At 51.0% G+C, this 22,221-nt stretch overlaps 1 protein-coding gene across 2 annotated transcripts; it reads left to right on the top strand.

Annotated features, from left to right (window-relative positions):
- Positions 1 to 5,603: 5,603 nt before the first annotated feature.
- On the top strand, positions 5,604 to 20,750 carry TXN2 (thioredoxin 2). Of its 2 annotated transcripts, none has more exons than XM_055374544.2 (4): positions 5,604 to 6,189; positions 6,923 to 7,185; positions 10,892 to 11,015; positions 19,860 to 20,750. In XM_055374544.2, exons 1-4 carry the CDS (start codon positions 6,094 to 6,096, stop codon positions 19,971 to 19,973), a joined length of 597 nt encoding a protein of 198 aa, XP_055230519.1. In that variant the 5' UTR covers positions 5,604 to 6,093; the 3' UTR covers positions 19,974 to 20,750. The 2 variants fall into 2 exon arrangements, with proteins under 2 accessions (XP_055230519.1, XP_004063455.1); XM_004063407.5 differs by having other exon boundaries at positions 6,184 to 6,610.
- The last annotated feature ends 1,471 nt before the right edge of the window (positions 20,751 to 22,221 follow it).

Raw genomic sequence — 22,221 nt, 5'->3', positions numbered from 1 at the left:
TTTAGCCTGTAATTTGTTAAGTACAATGAGTTCTGAGATCCTCTCCAAAGAACCAATGTATCAGTATGTTCAGCTCACCTGTTCTTTGTTCTTCATTTTAAATTTTAATTTCCTCATTCTTTATGTCTCCTTGCCCCTAGTTTCAGTAAACAATCCCCTCCTAGCCTCTGTCACCTGCTCTGACCTGAGTCACCTTTAGTCACCTGGTCCGTAACCGTCTTTCCTGTCGAAACTTCTCACCCCACCACTCTGGCTTATACCCCTGCTCTCTTTAAAATAGCCAATTGGAATTAGCTTAGATTGTGCGGTCCAACCCTAGCCCATAGGGGAACAACACAGCAGTAGGGGGTACCTGCATCAGGGATAAGAACCCATTCCTCTCCCTTGTTCAGGTGTGCTCTCGCCATTGCACCATCCACGAGACGCACCCTTGTATAGAAGTAAAATTGCCTTGCTGAGAAAATGTATGTTTGAGTGCTATTTCTTTTGTGGCACTGAAAATTTATTTCTAACACATTTGGGGTCTCATTCGGGATTCCCATTCTCCTCTGAGGAGGGTCTAGACCTCTCCCATGAGGAGGCACGTCCCACTGCCTTGTTGCGGTGGCCACAGGGGTAAGGAATCGAGACTCACCAGTGTGACGAATAAACCTATACTCTCAGCAAGGCGGAAAGAAATGGGCTGGCAACCTGGAGGAAAGGATCCTCATGTACCACAGCGACCAAGTAACTCTGTGCAGAGACCAAGCTAAGAAACATCGCAGGGGTGACAAAGTATTTCCTTGGTGGTCAGGATATTCTGGGGGTTGAAAGTGTGCGTGAATGCAAGGAGCCTCCAGCAGGTGGGGCTAAAGGATAGGCGAGACATCTCCAACAGGGGAGATTGAGCTTAACCAGGACCCAAGGTGGGAAATGCCCCAAGTAAGGTAAGAGATAAAAAGGAGAAAGCTAGCAACAGTAATATTCCCCCTAAGAATCCCCTAGGCCTAATGTTAAAATGTTAGAAGGATAATGAAAGGACCAAAAACAAAAGCAGCTGCTGTCCCAGACCCTTCTCCTATCTCTGATGTCCCGTTTCTTACAACCCTGCCTCTTGAGAATCGTCCCAAGAGCCCACTCACTACCGACCTAAGTACCCTTCCCTTAAAGGACTTCAACATGAGATAAAGCAATGTAAAAAAAAAAATTCAGAATTTCCCTTTCCCCTCTTCTCGGGGGAAGAAAGAGACATGATCCATAGAGCTGCTATGGGAGCCTAGGAACACCAACACCCTCCTGGCCAAAACGTTCCTACAGCAGATCAAAAAACTCCCACCCAAGACTCCCAGTGGGACAATAACAACGCAGCCCACCGAGAAAATATGCAGGACCTTAAGGAACTGATAATAAAGAGGATTAAAGCATCAGTACCCCGAGGCTGGGTGCGGTGGCTCACGCCTGTAATCCCAGCACTTTGGGAGGCCGAGGCGGGCGGATCACAAGGTCAGGAGATCAAGACCATCCTGGCCAACACAGTGAAACCCCGTCTCTACTAAAAAATACAAAAGAATTAGCTGGGCATAGTGGCAGGCGCCTTTAGTCCCAGCTACTCAGGAGGCTGAGGCAGGAGAATGGCGTGAACCCAGAAGGCGGAGCTTGCAGTGAGCCGAGATCACGCCACTGCACTCCAGCACTCTAGCCTGGGCGACAGAGCAAGGATCCGTCTCAAAAAAAAAAAAAAAATTGGTACCCCAAACTCAGTATCTTACCCGAATATTTGATATACAGCAAGGGAAAGATGAAGGGCCTATAGAATTTTTAGATAGATTAAAGGAACAAATGAGAAAATACACTGGTCTAGGTCTCAAGGATCCTCTTGGGCAGGGAATGTTAAAACTTCATTTTGTCACTAACAGTTGGCCAGATATTAACAAGAAATTACAAAAGAGAACTGGAAAGATAAACCTATAGAAGAGCTTCTAAGAGAAGCCCAAAAGGTATATATAAGAAAAGATGATGAAAAACAAAAGCAGAAGGCAAAAATTCTGCTGTCCACCATACAACAAAGTACCCAGGGGGCCAGAACCTATAAAGAACCTAGACTGAGGGCGGGGCGTGGCGGCTCACGCCTGTAATCCCAGCACTTTGGGAGGCCAAGGCGGGCGGATCACGAGGTCAGGAGACCAAGACCATCCTGGCTAACACGGTGAAACCCCGTCTCTACTAAAAAAAAGCAGCCGGGCATGGTGGTGGGCGCCTGTAGTCCCAGCTACTCGGGAGGCTGAGGCAGGAGAATGGCATGAACCCAGGAGGCGGAGGTTGCAGTGAGCCAAGATCGCGCCACTACACTCCAGCCTGGGCAACAAGAGCGAGACTCTGTCTCAAAAAAAAAAAAAAAAAAAAAAAAGAACCTAGACCCCCACTCTCCAGGCAATATATAGAGTATGAAAGAGTAAAGCCAGGAGACTCAAAAGTAAAGAAAAAAAAACTTAGAGGAGAGAGAAAGACTGACAGAACAGACAGAGTCAAAGAGAGAGAGACAGAGGCAAAAAGGGAAAGAGAGGCAGAGAGAAAGGCAAAGAGAGAGAGACAGAGGCAAAAAGGGAAAGAGAGGCAGAGAGAAAGGCAAAGGGAGAGAGAGTCAAAGAGGAAGAGAGGCAGAGAGAAAGGCAAAGGGAGAGAGAGTCAAAGAGGAAGAGAGGCAGAGAGAAAGGCAAAGAGAGAGAGTGAGAGAAAAAGAGGCAGAGAGGGAGAGGCAAAGGGAGAGAAAGGGGACAAAATAAATGTTTCAGATTAAAAATAGGTCACTTCAAAAGAAAATGTCCCAAATTGGAAAAAGAACAAAAGTCATATATAAAAGCAAATCAGCTAATATTAAATTTCTGTTTATTCCAGAGGCAGGAACAAACCTATTAGAGAGATTTAATGCTAAAATTTGGCTTAGGCCTCTATATTAATCAGGGAAGATTCCTCCCCTCCCTAAACTTGCTCCCCACCACAGACAAAGAACTCATTCATCCCAAGGTATGGTCAAAAGACGACAATCGAGGAAAGTTACAGATTACTCAGTTTCGTGTTAAATTACAAACCCCTGGGGAAGTAGTAAAGAGAAAGCAATGTATCCTATTCCTTTCAAAGCCGAGGTAAATTTAAAACCTATAATTGATAATTGAAGGTCTTCTCCGTGATGGACTTCTTAAACCCTGTATGTCTCCCTATAACATTCCAATACTGCCTGTAAAGACGCCAGACAGGTCATACCGGTTAGTGCAAGACCTTAGAGCTTTTTTTTTTTTTTTTTTGAGACGGAGTCTTGCTCTTTCGCCCAGGCCAGAGTGCAGTGGCACTATCTCGGCTCACTGCAAGCTCCGCCTCCCGGGTTCACGCCATTCTCCTGCCCAGCCTCCCAAGTAGCTGGGGCTACAGGCGTCCACCACCACACCTGGCTAATTTTTGTATTTTTAGTAGAGATGGGGTTTCACAATGTTGGCCAGGCTGGTCTTGAACTCCTGACCTCAAGTGAACTGCCCGCCTTGGCCTCCCAAAGTGCTGGGATTACAGGTGTGAGCCACCACGCCTGGCACCATGTTTGTTTTTTTAAAAAGCTGATCACCACCCACTAAATTAATTTTGCAAACCCACTGACGTCCATATCCTGCAGTTTGAAAAACACTGCAATAAATATTGGTAAGAGGTAGGAGAAGTTTTACCCTTAGCCCAGGCTGCCAGTCCCGGCTTCCTTCCCTTTGCCTCTCAGCTGTGCCCTGAGCCTGCTTGTGACTAAGCCAGACCCAGGCCAGCTCAGCTCTAGCTGGACAGGGGAGCCACCATGTGGCTGAGAGCCCTTTTGTAGCGCGCCGAGAGCTCAGCCTTCTCTGTGTCTCTCAGGCTTTCCCTGCAGGAGTCATCAGGCAGCAATGATGTGGATTCTGTCTCTACTGCAACCCTCAGCCCAACTATGAGAAAGGCATTCTTCCCATTGCTCAGATGAGAAGCCTGAGGCCGATCAGGGTGAAGTGACTATGGGATAAGGACAAACAGGACTGGTCCTCCTGTGAAATTCAGAATGTGAATTAGGCAGGAAAATTGGCTCTCTAGAAAATACTGTGGAAGTGCTGAATAGGATTGATAGGTGGCCGTGGAAAAGAAAGTGCTAGAGACACAGAAAACCGATACAAAAATGGACAGGGCGGCCAGGCGCGGTGGCTCACGCCTGTTATCCCAGCACTTTGGGAAGCCGAGGCGAGCGATAACTTAAGGTCAGGAGTTCGAGACCAGCCTGGCCAACATGGTGAAATCCAGTCTGTACCAAAAATATAAAAAATTAGCCAGGTGTGGTGGTGCTCGCCTGTAATCTCAAGTACTTGGGGGGCTGAGGCAGGAGAATCGCTCCACCTGGAGGTGGAGGTTGCCGTGAGCCAAGATCATGCCACTGCACTCCAGCCTAGCTACAGAGCAAGACTCCGTCTCAAAAAAAAAAAAAAAAGAAAAGAAAAAAAAAGAAAAGAGGCTGGGTGCAGTGGCTCACGCATGTAATTCCAGCACTTTGGGAGGCCCAGGTGGGCAGATCATGAGGTGAATAGATCGAGACCATCCTAGCCAACATGGTGAAACTCCGTCTGTACTAAAAATATAAAAATTAGCTGGGCGTGGTGAGGCACGCCTGTAGTCCCAGCTACTGGGGAGGCAGAGGGAGAAGAATCCCTTGAACCCAGGAGGCAGAGGTTGCAGTGAGCCAAGATCGCGCCACTGCACTCCAGCCTGGGCAACAAGAGCGAGACTCTGTCTCAAAAAAAAAAAAAAAAAAAAGTTTGATCAACAATTTGGAAACTGCCTGTTCTTTTAAAAAGGCTCTTTCAGCTGCTGCTAATCCAAGTGTATATTCAGGACAACTTGAATCTCTGCTCCGAGTTGCAGTCTTCGAACTTAACCCAAAAAAAATCCCTGCTTAAATTAGGCTCGCCTCAGTTTTCATTTGTTTTCCTTTAGGTGGACACAGACGAGGGCCACTTAAAGGATGGCCCCTAAACTCCCGGTTGAGTTCTTTTACATATAAAGGGCATCATGCCTTTGAGGAGCTTAGCTTTACATATTAAACGGAGAAACAGAACCTGTCAACATCTGTAGGAAGTGGCCAGCGCCAGTTATAAACAGGAGGCCAGGCAAGGTGGCTCACGCCTGTAATCGCAGCACTTTGGGAGGCTGAAGCGGGCGGATCACTTGAGCTCAGGAGTTCCAGACCAGCCTGGCCAACATGGCGAAACCCCGTCTCTACTAAAAATACAAAAATCAGCCCGGCGTGGTGGCACGCGCCTGTAATCCCAGCTACCTGGAAGGCTGAGGCAGGAAAATCACTTGAACCCGGGATTTGGATGTTGCAGTGAGCGGAGATCGCGCCACTGCACTCGAGCCGGGGAGACAGAGCGAGACTCTGTCATTAATAAATAAATATATGTAAATAAAATAAAGCAACAAGAGTTTGCAAAATCCAAAACCACGGGGACTTCTCAACTGCCTTTTCTCCCTTAAGTACCCTCCATTGCTACCCCTGCTCCATCACCTCCTCTTCCGGTCCCTCCTCTAGGGCCTGCCCACCCCTTCCGTTTCCGCCCCGCCCCCGCCTTCGCCCAGACCAGGGCCTGCCCGCCTCTTCCAATCCGTTCCCCGACGGCCTGCCCATTGCTTCCGGTCCCTAGCTGAGGCCCCGCCCCTTCAACTGTGCCTCAGCCCGCCATTCCCATTGGCGGAAAATCCCAGACGCCCCTCAAATTGGAGAGGGACAGGTTGGGCGCTGTGGCTCACGCCCGTAATCACAACACTCTGGGAAGCCGAGGCGGGCGGATCACGAGGTCAAAAGATCGAGACCGTCCTGGCCAACATGGTGAAACCCCGTCTCTATTAAAAATAAAAAAATTAGCTGGGCGTGGTAGCGCGCGCCTCTAGTCGGGAGGCTGAGGCATGAGAATCGCTTGAACCCGGAAGGCGGAGGTTGCCGTGAGCCGAGATCGCGCCACTGCACCCCAGCCTGGCAACAGAGCGAGACTCTGGCTCAAAAAAAAAAAGAAAGAACTGGAGAGGGACGCTCTTCCGCTGCCTGTCCCCGGAAGTGACGTTATGTACGTCCCCCCCCCCCGAGGAAGTGACGACAGGCGTGCCCTTGACAGGCAGGGAGGGCTAGGCTGTGCATCCCTCCGCTCGCATTGCAGGGAGGTAGGAGCCCTGTGGGGGTGGCTCGAGGTGGTGTCGCGGCTGAGGCATGCCGCGAGCGCGTTCCTGCGCAGGCTGGCGGCCGGGCGGGCGGGGGGATCTAGCTCGCCGGAGAGCCAGGGTCCCTGGTGGTGTCCGATTTTTCCCAGTTCCCTCCACACATGTCCCTTCTTTATTGGTTCCCTCCAGTACATGTCTCTTCGTTTTTGGTTCCTCTCACACTCTTAGTTCCTCCTTGAATTGTTGGGTTTCATCTTTTCAGACGACCCTGGGTTCCAGTGTTGGCTGTCATTTAATAGCGGGGTTACTTTGGGCATGTCACTTAACTTACTTGAGCCTCGGATTCCTTCCCTTATTTGCAGTGTGGGCAGTACAATAGCAACTTCCTCAAAGTTGCTGTAGGAAGACCAATAATGTGTGTAAGGTACTTGGTCCTTACATACATTATTAAATCTGTTGGTTTCTTCCTCTCATTCTTCCGTTGTAATCTAAATCCCAATTTCTTTTTGGTTGTGAAGCCAGTTTTCCTGTCCTTCTGGTTTGCCTAGCTATTCCTTCCCTTTGATTCTCATTGCTTCCTCACTTCCACGCTACAAATCTTACATATTATTTCCTTGCATTTTTGCTTCCAACTCTGCCTCTTCCTGAGCCCCGAGTACTCCCCAAATCTCTTTCTTTTTCTAGTGTGTCGACTTCCTTTTGTGTGCCCCAGTTCTTCTGCCTCTTTCCCTCACAGATGGCTCAGCGACTTCTTCTGAGGAGGTTCCTGGCCTCTGTCATCTCCAGGAAGCCCTCTCAGGGTCAGTGGCCACCCCTCACTTCCAGAGCCCTGCAGACCCCACAATGCAGTCCTGGTGGCCTGACTGTAACACCCAACCCAGCCCGGACAATATACACCACGAGGATCTCCTTGACAACCTTTAATATCCAGGATGGACCTGACTTTCAAGACCGAGTGGTGAACAGTGAGACACCAGTGGTTGTGGATTTCCATGCACAGTGAGTATTGGGGGTCCACAGAAGACTAGGGTCCTACTTGTTCAAGTATTTATTGAATGCCTGCTGTGTCCCACGGCCATGTTCTATGCTGCTCATATGTAGACTCAATATACAGACTGGTAAGGCCCAGTCCCTGCCCTCAAGGGGAATGCAGTCTGGTGGAAGACAGACAAGTGAACAGTCTGCAAAGCTGACTGTTAGTGCTGGGAAACACATTTTCTGTTTCTCAATCCCCAGAAAGCTCAGCGTCATCTTCAGCATGGACCAGAGTTGGAAAAATATGACTGTCACCTTGCTTTTGGTGTATACCAGTTCCTGGCCCTGCAGATAAACTGATGTTAACATCTTGCCATGAAAACTGCAAGAAGGGCTGGCAAAAAGTTATCAGTGTCGGCCGGGTGCGGTGGCTCATGCCTGTAATCCCAGCACTTTGGGAGGCCAAGGCGGGCAGATCACCTGAGGTCAGGAGTTCAAGACCAGTCTGGCCAACATGGTGATACCCTGTCTCTATTAAAAATACAAAATTAGCTGGGCGTGGTGGTGTGTGCCTGTAATCCCAGCTACTAGGGAGGCTGAGGCAGGAGAATCACTTGAACCTAAGAGGTGGTGGTTGTAGTGAGCTGAAGATCGCGCCATTGCACTCCAGCCTGGGCAAAAAGAGTGAAATTCTGTCTCAAAAAAAAAAAAAAAGTTATCGGTGTCACTACCGTGGTGCCCAAGCATACAGGGCATAGGAAGGAGTTTCCTTTCAGTGCTGTCTGAGTTTGCTTTAGAGATATTTAAGTCCCTCTGGCCTTCCGAATTTTAGCCTGGGCCTTTTGATTTCTAGACCTTTGGGGCCTGGCTAGACACCCAACTACACAAAAGCTGGACAAAGCCCTGTGAATGAGGCATCCTGGGAGAAACCAGTGTAGCATAAGTTAAAAATTCAGGGGCCTTCAGGTCGGACGCAGTGGCTCACACCTGTAATCCCAGCACTTTCGGAGGCTGAGGCAGGTGGATTACCTGAGGTCAGGAGTTTGAGACCTGCCCAGCCAACATAGTGAAACCCCATCTCTACCAAAAATACAAAAATTAATCGGGCGTGGTGGCGGGCACCTGTAATCCCAGCTACCCAAGAGGCTGAGGCAGGAGAATCGCTTGAACCTGGGAGGTGGAGGTTGCAGTGAGCTGAGATCGCGCCATTGCACTCCAGCCTGGGTGACAGAGGGAAACTCCATCTCAAAAAAAAAAAAAAGAAATTGAAGGGCCTTCTAGTCAGGTCTCTGACAGATTGTTTCGCTGGCTTTCCAGTTGTTTCTCTGACTCACCCTGTGGCCTTGGGCAGGCCACTTGATATCTTTGTGCTCCCTTTCTTCACTTGTAATAGGAGATAAGGTCTTGCACACTGGGTTTTTCAGTGTTATGAGTTGTTTTTGTTTTTCTTCTTTTAGAAACAAGGTCTCACCCTGTCACCCAGGCTAGAATGTAGAGTGCAGTGGTGCGATCACGGCTCACTGCAGTCTCTACCTCCTGATCTCAAGCAATCCTCCCACCTTGGCCTCCCAAAGTGCTAGGATTACAGGCATGAACCACTGCGCCAGGCCTGAGGGTTTTTTTTTCCTTTTTTGTTTTTGAGACGGAGTCTCATTCTGTCACCCATGCTGGACTGCAGTGGCTCAATCAGCTCACTGCAACCTCCATCTCCCGAGTTAAAACAATTTTCCTGCCTCAGCCTCCCAAGTAGTTGGGACTACCACCCAGATAATTTTTTTGTATTTTTAGTAGAGACGGGGTTTCACCATATTGGCCTGGCTGGTCTCTCAAACTCCTGACCACAGATGATTCTCTCCCGCCTTGGCCTCCCAAAGTGCTAGGATTACAGGTGTGAGCCATTACGCCCGGCCTATTTTTCAGCATTTAAAACCGTCAGGCCTGGCTGGGTGCCGTGTGCACTACCACACCTGCTACTCAGGAGGCTGAGGCAGGAGAATTGCTTGAACCCAGGAGGCGGAAGTTGCAGTGAGCTGAGATCGCGCCATTGCACTCCAGCCTGGGCAACAGAGTGAGACTCCATCTCAAAAATAAATAAGTAAGTGCTCAGAATAAAATAGGAGTTGTCAGCCAGGGGTTTGTGAAAGGTGGAACTGTCTTGGCCTCCTGGTGTAGTGAGCATTCCAGAGAGGGCTTCCGAAATGAACAATAAATGGGATAATGCCTCATTTTGTTCAGTAAGGAAGTGGGGTGGTGTGAGTTGTTCATTCAGTGCCAGGCACTTTCCTTGGTGCCACATACATAGAGATGACAGCACCAGGCCTGTCCTGGATGAGCTTCCCCAGCGAGAGGGGAATGCCTATGATCAGGGCAGTGATAGTGGTCAACTCAGGGGCTGTGGGATCAGAGTAGCCTGTGGGTGAAATAAAACACTTTCTCTTTTTTTTTGAGACAGAGTCTCTGTCGCCCAGGCTGGAGTGCAGTGGCACAATCTCAGCTCACTTCAACCTCTGCCTCCCAGGTTAAAGTGATTCTCCTGCCTCAGCCTTCCTAGAAGCTGGGATTACAGGCGCACACCACCACTCCTGGCTAATCTTTGTATTTTTAGTAGAGACGAGGTTTTACCATGTTGGCCAGGCTGATCTTGAACTCCTGACCTCAGGTGATCCGCCTGCCTCGGCCTCCCAAAGTACTGGAATTATAGGCGTGGGTCACCGCACCCGGCCAAAGAAAACACTTTCAACACAGCTTTGGGTTGTGATCGATCCCAGCTGTGCTTCTCTAATCTTGCACAGGTTTCTTAACTCGTATGGGCTTCAGTTTCTTTGGAAGTTGTGTTCTCTTTGCAGAGTTGAGGGGTGTGTTTGGTAAAAGCAGAGAAAGTGAGCCAGGGACTGGTGCGTTGTAGACGCTCCAGGCCATTGGTTCCCCTCCTTTTAGTTCTGAGTCCACGTGGTGTTTGAAATATCCCCACAGCTTCCAATGCATGTTTACCCACATTGCCTTAGTTGATCTCTCCTAATAGCTTTGAGAGCCATAATCTCTCTTTTTCAGATGAAGAAACTAGGGCCCAGGCCGGGCGCGGTGGCTCATGCCTGTAATCCCAGCACTTTGGGAGGCCGAGACAGGCGGATCATGAGGTCAGGAGATCGAGACCATCCTGGCTAACACGGTGAAACCCCGTCTCTACTAAAAAATACAAAAAATTAGCCGGGCGTGTTGGCAGGCGCCTGTAGTCCCAGCTACTCAGGAAGCTGAGGCAGGAGAATGGCGTAAACCAGGGAGGCGGAGCTTGCAGTGAGCCTAGATCGCGCCACTGCACTCCAGCCTGGGGGATAGAGCGAGACTCCGTCTCAAAAAAAAAAAAAAAAAAAAAAAAAGAAACTAGGGCCCCAGAATAATCGGCTGGTTGGTGAGGAGCCTCTGTTTGAACCTTTTAACTTCCAATCCCATATCCTTTTATATGACAGTATATTTATCTGAGATATACTGAAATGAGTCACTTTTATTATAAGTCTTCTGATGAGGCCTGTATTTTAAAAGTCTGGGATCTGTGAAGATTTCCCATGTGCAGAATCTCCTGGCATTACCATTTGGTGTGTTAATTTTTAAACATGGTAAACAGAGATAATAAGGGCAAAAGATTCCTTGGAAAGGTGCAGGTCTGGGAAGCCAGTAGGGGATGCTGAGCGCTCTTTTGACTGACTGGATGCTTCCTTTCTCGCCTTTTGAGGTGGTGTGGACCCTGCAAGATCCTGGGGCCGAGGTTAGAGAAGATGGTGGCCAAGCAGCACGGGAAGGTGGTGATGGCCAAGGTGGATATTGATGACCACACAGACCTCGCCATTGAGTATGAGGTATGGATTGACAGGGAGTTGCCACAGGGCAGCCAGTATAGGAGGTGTTAGGCCCAGGGATAGCTGGTGTAGGAGGTATCTTGGGGAGCACAGATAGCCAGTAAGCAAGGTGTCTTGGTTTTTCCAGAGCTTTTTTTTTTTTTTTTTTTTTTGAGACAGAGTCTCTCACTGTCACCTGGGCTAGAGTGCAATGGCATGATCTCGGCTCATTGCAACCTCTGCCTCCCGGATTCACGCGATTCTCCTGCCTCAGCCTCCCAAGTAGCTGGGACTACAGGCGCACACCACCATGCCCAGCTAATTTTTTGTATTTTTAGTAGAGACAGGGTATCACCATGTTGGCCAGACTGGTCTGGAACTCCTGACCTTATGATCCACCCACCTTGGCCTCCCAAAGTGCTGGGATTACAGGCGTGAGCCACTGCGCCCAGCCGGTTTTTTGAGAGCTTTTAAGAGCTCGGAGCACTTTGCAGAGGTGGTTCTTGATCCTCTGAGCCACCTGTCTCTCTTCACCACCTTTAGGAAGTAGATCGTATGACCCAGAAACACCAGGTCATTCACTTAGTCTCAGACATTGGTGCATTCCTTTATTCATCTACCCACATGTTCAGTGAGCAGTCATTTGGGAGCTCGATGTGCCAAGCATTTGTGATTCTGACACAAGATGAGATCTTGTCTCCAAGCAAGATCTCCTAGTCTAGCAGGAGAGAACAGCAGGTAGAAAGATCATCTCAATATAGAAGTGCTAAAAGAAGAGGCGCATAAAGGAAGAAGGGACTGTTTGCTTGTGGGGGAGCTGGAGGGGACAGGGAATGCTTCACGTTGGAGAGAACCTCTGAGCTGAGCCATGAAGGATGCGCAGAGGAGGAGGAAGGGCTGAGGAAACAGCGTGCACAAAGACATGGAGTCGTCTCACTTGGTTGGTTGGTTTGTCTGTTTATTCAGCAGATATTTGAGAGTCCCTCAAGTGCTAGGTAGTGTTACTTGGTGTTGAGGATAAGGCAGTGAACAAAACTGACAAAATCTCTGCCTCCATGAAGTCTACATTCTAGTATTTTAAATCAAGGGTCAGCAAACTTTTTCTCTAAAGGACTGGTTGGTATTGGAAGCATTGCAGGGCAGTGGTCTCTGCTACAACCATTCAGCTGTGCTCATAGCCGAAAGCAGCCATAGACACTATACAAACAAATGGGCATGGCTGTGTTACAATAAAACTTTATTTACAAAAACAAGCAGTAGGCTGTATTGGGCCTGTGAACTATAGTTTACTGACCCCTGTTTTAGATAATAAGTTCAATGGAGAAAAATACATCAGGAAGAGAGGATGGGAGTACTGCGTATGAGGCAGGGTTTCTGTTTTTTCGAGACGGAGTTTTGCTCTTGTTGCTCAAGCTGGAGTGCAGTGGCACAATCTCGGCTCACTGCAACCTCTTCCTCCCGGGTTCAAGCAGTTCTCCTGTCCCAGCCTCCAGAGTAGCTGAGATTACAGGCACGCGCCACCACGCCCGGCTAATTTTTTGTATTTTTAGTAGAAATGAGGTTTCACCATGTTAGCCAGGCTGGTCTTGATCTCCTGAGCTCGGGTGACCCACCTACCTTGGCCTCCCAAAGTGCTGGAATTACAGGCATAAGCACCGCGCCTGGCGGGTTTCTTTTTTAAAGGGTGGGCTAGGGTGGATCTCCCTGAGAAGCTGACCTTTGAGCAAAAACAGGAAGGGAGTGACTGAAGCATGTGGGTCTTTGGAAGAACCATTCAGGCAAAGCAAAAGCCCTGAGGTCTGATGAGCCTGGGTTGCTTACAGACCAGCAGGGGCCAGGTGCCTGGAAGTGTCTGGGTTGGGGGCTTCCTCTGGGCCTTGGAGACCACTACCTGGAGAAAGGGGAGAGGCCCACTTTGTCTGGGTGGCCAGAGTGAAGGGCCGACTACGGAGCTGGGGAAAGCAGACTGCAGCCGGATTGGGAGGGTCTCTGGATAGCCATGCTGAAGGTAGTGCTGTTACAGAGCCGAGGGCGCTCCTGGCAGCCTCTGGGCCCAACCTGGCTCACAGACACTTTTAGTCTGGCACTCGAAGTATTTTAAAGTAATAGGAACCAGATGCTGATATTCGAAACTCAGATTTCATGTGAAAATCTCGATATCTGATTTTCTTGAAATATCTTAACCTGGCTGGAGTGAGCCTTCACCCCTCCCTCCTTCCTCCTCCAGGTAACAAGTGAATGAAAGAGGCCGCTGTATTCCTCAGAGTATACAAGTCCAGGTTTCACTCTTACTAGACCAGCTCAGATAGAGGCCCCCATCCCTGAACCAGTCCCCTGCGGCAAGAAATGGGTGGTTGGGAGCGGGGTGAGAACAGGCTGGCCGCCCCTTGAGCTACGCAGGGAGTGGGGAGTGATTACCCAAAGGAACATCAGTCTGCAATGACCAGAAGCAGGGGAGATGGAGACCAGGCAGACAAACGTGGTGGCCACTGCAGGTGACCACTGGAGCAGGCCTGCCTTGGGAGTTAGGAACTGAGGGCTGTTTACAGGGGCTGGGGGAGGGGTGAGTCACTTTTTCAAAAAGTTTGGCCACTGTTTGCTCAGTGAGGGAGGCATCTGTCTGCCCATTTGGACGCCCCTGGCTTTCCCCTGCCTGGCTATGCCTCGGGTGAGAGCCCGGGCTGGGGCTCCTAGGGCCTCCCACAGGTCACACGTGGGCTTCAGATGTCTCAGGCCTCCTGGCTCTGCCAGACACTACAGCTTCAGCCTCAGCCAATGTATTCATAACTCTTCAGCAGACACCCCCTGAGGGCCAGCCATGTGCAGGGACTATGGTAACTACTGCAGATGCAAAGAAGCCCACAGGCCCTGCGCCAGTGTCTCGTGGGGTGGCAGGAATGCCGAGGACCGTCCCCGGGAGGCTGTTGCGGGAGTGGGCACTGAAGGCCTGCGGTGAAGCCTGGGAAGTGAGAGGGAGATGCCTCCTGTGGAATCCTCTCAATCTCACCCCACACCCACCGCTCCCGCCCTGTCCACTGCCTGGGGACTGTGCTGTCACACAGAAAGGCCTCAAGGCTGCTGGGCCCACATCACTTGGTCTCAGCCGTGTTGTTTAGCCAAACCCTGGTCTGACATCATTGCAGCGTTTAGGAAGCTCCGGCCGGGGTTCTTCCTGATCCCCTCCCTCTCTCCCTCCCTTCCTTCTTTCCTTCCTTCCTCTTTTCTTTCTGAAGAGAGCCTGAGGAAGAAGTTTCCTCTGAGAGAACTACAGTGCCCCCCATGATGGCTTTCTTTAAGGCCTAAAATCCTTTTTCTTTTTTGAGATGGAGTCTCGCTCTGTCACCCAGGCTGGAGTGCAATGGCACAATCTCGGTTCACTGCAACCTCCGCTTCTCAGGTTCAAGCGATTCTCCTGCCTCAGCCTCCCGAGTAGCTGGGATTACAGGTGCCCACGACCACACCCAGCTAATTTTTGTAGTTTTAATAGAGACAAGGTTTTACCATGTTTGCCAGGCTGGTCTCAAACTCCTGACATCAGGTGATCAGCCCGCCTCGGCCTCCCAAAGTGCTAGGATTGCGGGCGTGAGCCACTACGCCTGGCCTAATTTTTGTATTTTTAGTAGAGATGGGGTTTCACCATGTTGACCAGATTGGTCTCAAACTCCTCACCTCAAGTGATTCGCCCACCTCGGCCTCCCAGAGTGCTGGCATTACAGGCATGAGCCACTGCACCCGGCCACCAAGACTGCATTTCTAACAAGCTCCCAGGTGATGCCAAGGCTGGGTGTCCTGAGCCAACATGGAGAGAAGCCAATGTTCTGAAGGCCCCATACTGACTTTTTCATTCTGAAGGCCCCGTACTGACTTTCTGGTTCTGAAGGCCCCAGACTGACTTTCTGGTTGTGAAGGCCCCAGACTGACTTTCTGTGGGGAGGAACTGCTCTTTGGAAGGCCATGTCTCATCTGCCGCTCTCAGCACAGACTGCTTGCCAGTGAGAAAGTTCATGGATAAATGTATAATGGCATGTGTCCACCATTCCAGCGCCATACAGAATCGTTCCACCGCCCTCGGTTCCCCTGTTTTCCAGCAGTTCACCTCTCCTTCCTGCCCCTCACCCCCTTAACCCCCCAGCAGTCACTGATCTCATTTTTTGTTGTTGTTCTTTTTGAGGATTTTATGTTTTTAGGGCAGTTTTAGGATCATGGCAAAATTGAGAGGAAGGGGAAGGTACAGAGACTTCTCATAAGTCCCCTGTCCTCCCGCATGCCCAGCCTCCCACACTATCAACAGCCCATACCAGGGTGGTCCATTTGTCACAACTTATGAACCTACACAGACATCATTATCCCCCAAAGCCAGAAGTTTACATCGGGGATCACTCTTGGTGTTGTGCCTTCTGTGGGTTTGGACAAATGTGTCATAGCCGGTGTCCACATTCTAGCATCATCCAGAGTCATTTCACTGCCTCCATGTCCTCTCTCCTCTGCCTGTTCATCTCTCCTTCCTCCTCCCTCCAGCCCTGGCAACTCTTGATCTTTTCACTATCTACCTAATTTTGCCAGAATGTTATGTAGTTGATTTTTTCAATAATCGTTTTTCCAAGAACCCTCTCATATCTAAAAGCTTTTACAAAGCACTTGGCATTTTGCATTTGAAGCATGAAATCCTTTAATGCGTCCCCACGTTCTTCCCCCTGCTGGGACTCAGTAGATGTCTCTCTCTTTGCTGCTGGGCAGAAGCACAACAGAGTTTGATCCCCTGGACTGCAAAGTCAAACAGATCTTGTTTCAGATCCCAGCTTTTTTTTTTTTTAGAGGGAGACTCGCTCTTTCACCCAGGTGGAGTGAAGTGGCACAATCTCGGCTTACTGCAACCTCCGCCTCCCGCGTTCAAGCAGTTCTCCTGCCTCAGCCTCCCAAAGTGCTGGAATTACAGGCGTGAGCCACCACGGTCGGCCTAATTTTCGTATTTTTGGTAGAGACGAGGTTTCACCACGTTGGCCGGCCTTGTCTCGAATTCCTGACCTCAGATGATCCGCCTTCCTCGGCCTCCCAAAGTGCTGGGATTACAGGCAGGAGCTGCCGCGGCTGGCCTACACCACATCATTTTGGAACAGTTGCTCACCCTTTGAGCCTCAGTATTCTCATTGTTAAAATGATCCTGCCCACAGCCAGGAGAGTGTGAGATAGTGTATAGAGGTGTTTATATCATTCCTGACACGAAAAAGCACCCAGCATGTGACAGCGATCTTTTCCTTTTAACTCTGCAATGAGCCGAGGAGGAGGTTGCAACATCCCGCAGCACCCAGCACTGTGCCTTTCCCTTGGTAGGCCCTTAGCTGAGTTAACAGATGGATGCCATCGGGGTGAGACAGGAGAAGACATACCAGGACACGGAGCTCAGTGGCGGTGCAGGCGAGCTGCGGGTTAGCAGAAAGAGACTGCGCACACGTACACACTTCCCCACTCCTGCCGAGTTCAGAGGGTCTTTATCCAAGGATAGGAGGTTCCAAGTGGCTTCACGGAACAGGACAGGCAACACGTCGTAGCGTATCTTTTCCTCAGCCCCTCAGTTGGCTCAGTCATTGCCTCTTTCACACTCAAAACATTCCAGAAGAATGTGCCAAGGCCCTGTGCACTTCCATGTAAGGCAGTGTTTACAGGCACCGGCACCTCCTGATGTGTGAGCCAGACACAGGAGCAGCAGAGCTTCAGCCGCCTCCTCAGGGTCGAGGGAAGTCCCATTCCAGCTCAGGTTTCCTGTGAGCCCCTAGTGTGGGGAGTGTGTGTGTGTGTGTGTGTGTGTATGTGTGTATGTGTGTATGCGTGTGTGTGTTTAAGCTCAACTTCAAAATATCCCCTTGATCAGTAATGACCAGACCTCCACTGATAGCACATCTGCTGTCTACCTGACACCAGCAGGGCCTGTGCGTGTTCAAGCATGTGTGGAGGTTTACATGAGTGAGATCATTATGCCCTTCATCTGGAGTTCTTTTTTTTTTTTTTTTTTAATATTTTTATGGAGACGACGTCTTGCTATGTTGCCCAGGCTGGTCATGAATTCCTGACCTCAAGCAGTCCTCCTGCCTTGGCCTCCCAAAGTGCTTGGGATTACAGGTGTGAGCCACTGTGCTTGTCCCTGTCTGGAGTTCTTAAGGAACGCTAAGTCCACTCTCTGAGCCTCTTCAGTGAACTTAGAGTCTTGCCGTGAAAAAAGTTAGGCCACTTCTTATACAGTGGCATAAAACATTTATTTTAATTAAAGGAATAGGACAGTGTGCAGCTGGGAGCCAGTGGCTGAGCTCTCTGCTTCTGCCAAGAGGCTCCGGCTTTGAGGCGCTCCAGCTGCCCTTGCAGACCACTAGAGGGCACCAAAGAATGCCTGGGAAGGCCCTGGTGGCTTCAGGCGCTTCCTGGAGCAAACTCTTTCGGGCCCTGCTCTGCCTGGAGACAGGGTTTGCCACCCACATCAGCCCAGGGACAGCCTTTGAAGGGGCCTGAGGCACTAACAAGGACAAGGACTGTGTCCTGTGACCTGCTGTGTTTGTCCCCAAAGTGTCCATGAGGAGTGGGGTGCAGGGCCTGCCACGTAAAGTTAGTGGGTGAGGGCGGGATGGTCTGGCCTGCGTGCCTTTCCTAACTACCATGTGCATGGTTTTTGAACATTCTAAATCTTACTGGCTTCCAAGATGGGCCATGGCAGGGCAGCACTGGGATATGTGAAGACCTGGTATGTTTGTGTGAATCTCTGCTCTTACTTTGTAGTTTAATTTGTATGTAAGAAAAGTCTGTGTTTATCTTGTTCTGTTTATTTTTATTTATTTATTTTGAGGGGGGGAACAGAGTCTTGCTCTGTCGCCCAGGCTGGAATGCAATGGCACAATCTCAGCTCAGTGCAACCTCTGCCTCCCGGGTTCAAGCGATTCTCCTGCCTCAGCCTCCCAAGTAGCTGGGACTATAGGCATGCCCCACCACGCCCAGCTAATTTTTGTATTTTTAGTAGAGACGGGGTTTCACCATGTTGGTCAGGCTGGTCTCGAACTCCTGACCTCAAGTGATCTGCCCGCTTTGGCTTCCCAAAATGCTAGGATTACAGGCGTGAGCCACAGCGACCGGCCTATCTTGTTCTGTTTAAATGGTTTTCTCAAATGCCCACAAATGCCAGGCAGGGATCCCAGGCAGCAGAGACCTCACGATGCCAGTCTGGTGGGCCACAGCCTCATCTGCGTTCCACGTAACCTATGCAGGTCCCTGAGGGAACTGAGTAAATGCTTCACAGACCAAGAATGTTGTCCTTGCCATCTGCCTGCAACCTGCTAATAAGCGTCAGGTTGTGTATGGCCAAGCCTCTCCTTTCATGCTGTCCAGTAGAAGTCCCTGAGTTTCTGGACCCTGTCACTCATCACGGCAGCAAGCTAATGTGCTCTCGTGGGGCCTGTGTTGGACTTTTCCTCGTGCCCTCTGTAGCCACTCTTTTTTGAATGCCCACTGTATGCCAGGCACAATGCCAGGTTCCTAAGCTTATTTGCTGGGCGCTGTGCTGAGCCTTTACTTGCGTTATTTCATTCAGCTTTCATGCCCTCTAATGGCAGTGCCCTTAGTATCTCCATCCTGCATCTGAGAACACTGAGGCTTAGTGACTGAGGGGCGTGCCCCAGCTCACCTGGCTGGTAGGAGCCGGATTGCGTCCGCCAGAACCTGAGCTCTGCTTTATTTATTTATTTATTTATTTATGAGACGGAGTCTCACTGTGTCACCCAGGCTGGAGTGCAGTGGTGCAATCTCCACTGACTCCAGCCTCCACCTCCCAGGTTCAAGCAATTCTCTCACCTCAGCTTCCCAAGTAGGTGGGATTACAGGTGCCTGCCACCATGCCCAACTAATTTTTGTATTTTCAGTAGAGACAGGGTTTCACCATGTTGGCCAGGCTGGTCTCAAACTCCTGACCTCAAATGATCTGCCCACCTCAGCCTCCCAAAATGCTGGGATTACAGGTGTGAGCCACTGCGCCCAGCCTGAGCTCTGCTTTATACTCAAATCTTTTTTTTTTTTTTTTTTTTTTGAGGCAGGGTCTCTGTCACCCAGGCTGGAGTGCAGTGGCACAATCACAGCTCACTGAAGCCTCAGTCTCCCAGGCTCAAGCGATCCTCCTGCCTCAGCCTCCCGAGTATGGGAGTACAGGCATGTACCACCATGCCTGGCTAATATTTTGGGGGGGTTTAGTAAACAAACGGTCTCACTATATTGCCCAAGCTGGTCTGGAACTCTTGAACTCAAGCAATCCTCCAGCCTCAGTCTCCCAGAGGGCTGAGATTATAGATATAAGCCACTGTGCCCAGCCTATACTTGAATCTTTAATGTTCGTCCCAAACCCTAAAGGTAGACATTACCCCCATTTTATGGAAAAGGACACTGAGGCTCAGAAAGGTGCTGTGACCCGGCCAAGGCCCCCTTGCTAGTGAGTGCAAAGCCAGGACTTGAACTGTCCCCCAGCTTCTGTCTCCTCCTGGGCCAGGCTTCCCCTGAGCTCCTCCCTGCCCCCAGCCCTGGCCTGCAGCTGCAAGGGTTATTTTCATCTCTCCTGTCATTCCAGCAAAACCACTGGGCCAGTGAGTCAGTCTTGTGGTTAAGGGAGGAAGGGTACTGTTGGGAGCCCGCAATGGAAGAAGTTTCTTCAGCGGGTGGCCCCCGGGCCCTGCAGTACCCCTGCACCGAGGGAAGAGCCACGTTCCTCTAGGCCTGCCCATGGCTTTGGGAAGTCAGTGCCCTGGATAAGCCACCAGCCTTCCCCACAAAGGCTCAGGAGTGGCAGTTGAGAAGTGTTCACTCCCAATTCACTTGGACCCCCTTGTCCTCTCCACCCAGGTGTCGGCGGTGCCCACTGTACTGGCCATGAAGAATGGGGATGTGGTGGACAAGTTTGTGGGCATCAAGGATGAGGATCAGTTGGAGGCCTTCCTGAAGAAGCTGATTGGCTGACAAGCAGGGATGAGTCCTGGTTCCCTTGCCCGCGTGGGACCCCAATAGAACTCAGCCCTTACATGCCAGCCCTTCCTGCCACCTCCCTCCTGTCTGGCTCCTGGGGCCTATGCTTAGAGCCCAGGCTCCAGCCCTGAGTGCTTCCGAGCTGGCGGACTGCCCAGGGGTCATCAGAGGATGGTGGTGCTGCTGCTGATCCGGGACCGCTGTCTTCCCTCCCACACGCCTTTCATCCCTCCCTCTAGGGCCTATGGCAGTTCTCCCAGGATGCGTGGCGAGAGCCTGGGCCAGCCCACAGCGTTCCTAGTCAGGCAGCCACACCTTGGTCCTCATCTCTGGTCCCTTCCAATCTGAAACCTCGTGCCTGGCTCGTCTGCCACCTACATTTCTCTTTCTAGCTGCTGTTTCGTAAAAAGAAAAAGAAAAAAGCCCAAACTAGTGAAAGTAATATCTAATTATCTCATTTTTTGTAGGTCTGTGATAAAGAACTTAGTCATCCCTTCCACCTCCTACTGTGAAGAGCAGACCCTGGGTCCCACACTGAAATCCCCTCTAGTCGCCCATTCCCACCCCCCAGGGAGCTGCCTCCCACTTCGCCTCCCAGGCAGTGGGGGCAGAAAATGATTGATGGGCTGGGGAGCCCTGGAGAGCCTCGACTCCGGAAGTCTCAAGGTGCCTCCTTCGCTCCTTAGCTGGTCCGTTGGTTTTCTGAGCAGGGGGCTGAACTGTGAACAAGTCAGACAAATAAAGCAAGGGTCTGCACCATCTGTAATGTCACATCTGTGTGGGCTCAGAGCACTTGTCACCCTTTCCCGGGGGGCTTGTCCACTGTCCCCACATCCTCCCCTAACTCCACAACACTCTCTCCAACCAGCCCTTCCTGTTCACTAACATGCTTGTCAGCAGTGGCTGCTATTCTAAGGATGCCACGTGCCAGTCCTCGTGCCCTCCTAAGGCAAGAGGCTGTTGTCCCCATTACCCCGATGTAGACACTGTGGCTCATGGGATGCAGAGCTGGGGTTTCTGTCCAGACGAGGTTGCCTCTGAAACCTGGGCTCCCACAGCTGATCCCCTTGACCCTTCTGAGGCCTCCCCAACTGACAGGGCTCCTGGCTGCCCCAGCAGGTGCTTGGCCCTGTGGGGATCAGGCTATCCTTCCCATGGGTGCCTGCAGGAACTTCTGGGCCTTGGGACCAGACAACCCCTCTTGGCCCCCAGCTCCCCTTGGCCATAGAGGAGTGTGCCAAGGGAACCAGGCTTGCCAGTCAAGAAAGCCTTCCTTCCGTCTGCCTTGCTCCTAGGGCCAAGCTGTCATTAGGGCTGGGTTGCCTGGATGAGGCCCCAGCTTCCTGTGAATCGGGTGCTTGGCAGCAGGGGCATCCTGACACCCTACTCCGTGGCCCCAGGGATGCCATGGGGCTGGTATTGCTCTGTTCTCAGAGGCTCACCCTGTTCTATTAGAACTGTCTGCATTCTCCAGGGGCCCACCCAAGGACTGCCTTGGGAAGGCTGCCGAGACCGAGGGAGGAGAGGGGCCCGTGGCCTCTGAAGGACCCCAGACCCTGGGGGCTGTCACAGGCACATGGAGGGGACAAAACCAGCAACTGGCGTCAGTGGAGACGGAAGCTGGTGGAGTGAACATCCTGCAAAGGCTAAAAGCCCTGGATAAGATGAGCAGGACCTGCCCAGACTCAGGAGGCACCTCCCAGGTACCTGGCACTGTTTTGAGGGTCTCAGCTCAGCACAGCCCCACGGGAAGGCATTGCCCTTCAGATTCCACCTGAGACCTGCCCCGAGAGGTTGAGGAGCCTTCCCCAGGTCACAAAGCCCCTGAGTGGCTGAGCTGGGATTCAAGGCCAGGCAGCCTTCCACACCCACCCCCAGGAACCACCCTCGCTGCCTCCTGTCATCTGCTAGAAGGTGGCGTGTGTGTGATCTTCATCTCACAACAGGCAACAAGGCAGGTGGTGTCAGCTCATTTGACACAGTGGGAGCGGAGCAGATCGGAGGTTGAGTAACTCTTTCAAAGACACCCAGTGAGCCCAGGGTGGGGCCAGAGCGCAATGCTGGGGCGCCTCGACTCCCGAGCCCTGGCCCTTTCCACCGGACACCACTGCCGCTCCTTAAAAGGCACCGTTCGCCACGCACTTTCTACACACATTACCTCATCGAATTCCACTCTTGTGAGGCAAGTATTCTTTCCGTATCGTAAGTGAAAAAAACAGTTCAGAGAAATCGACTTGCCCAA

This window comes from Gorilla gorilla, chromosome 23 (genome assembly GCF_029281585.2).
Source record: "Gorilla gorilla gorilla isolate KB3781 chromosome 23, NHGRI_mGorGor1-v2.1_pri, whole genome shotgun sequence".
In the NCBI taxonomy this organism is placed as follows: domain Eukaryota; kingdom Metazoa; phylum Chordata; class Mammalia; order Primates; family Hominidae; genus Gorilla; species Gorilla gorilla.
Note: the sequence above shows the minus strand (reverse complement) of the source record. Positions and strands in the feature narration are given on the sequence as shown.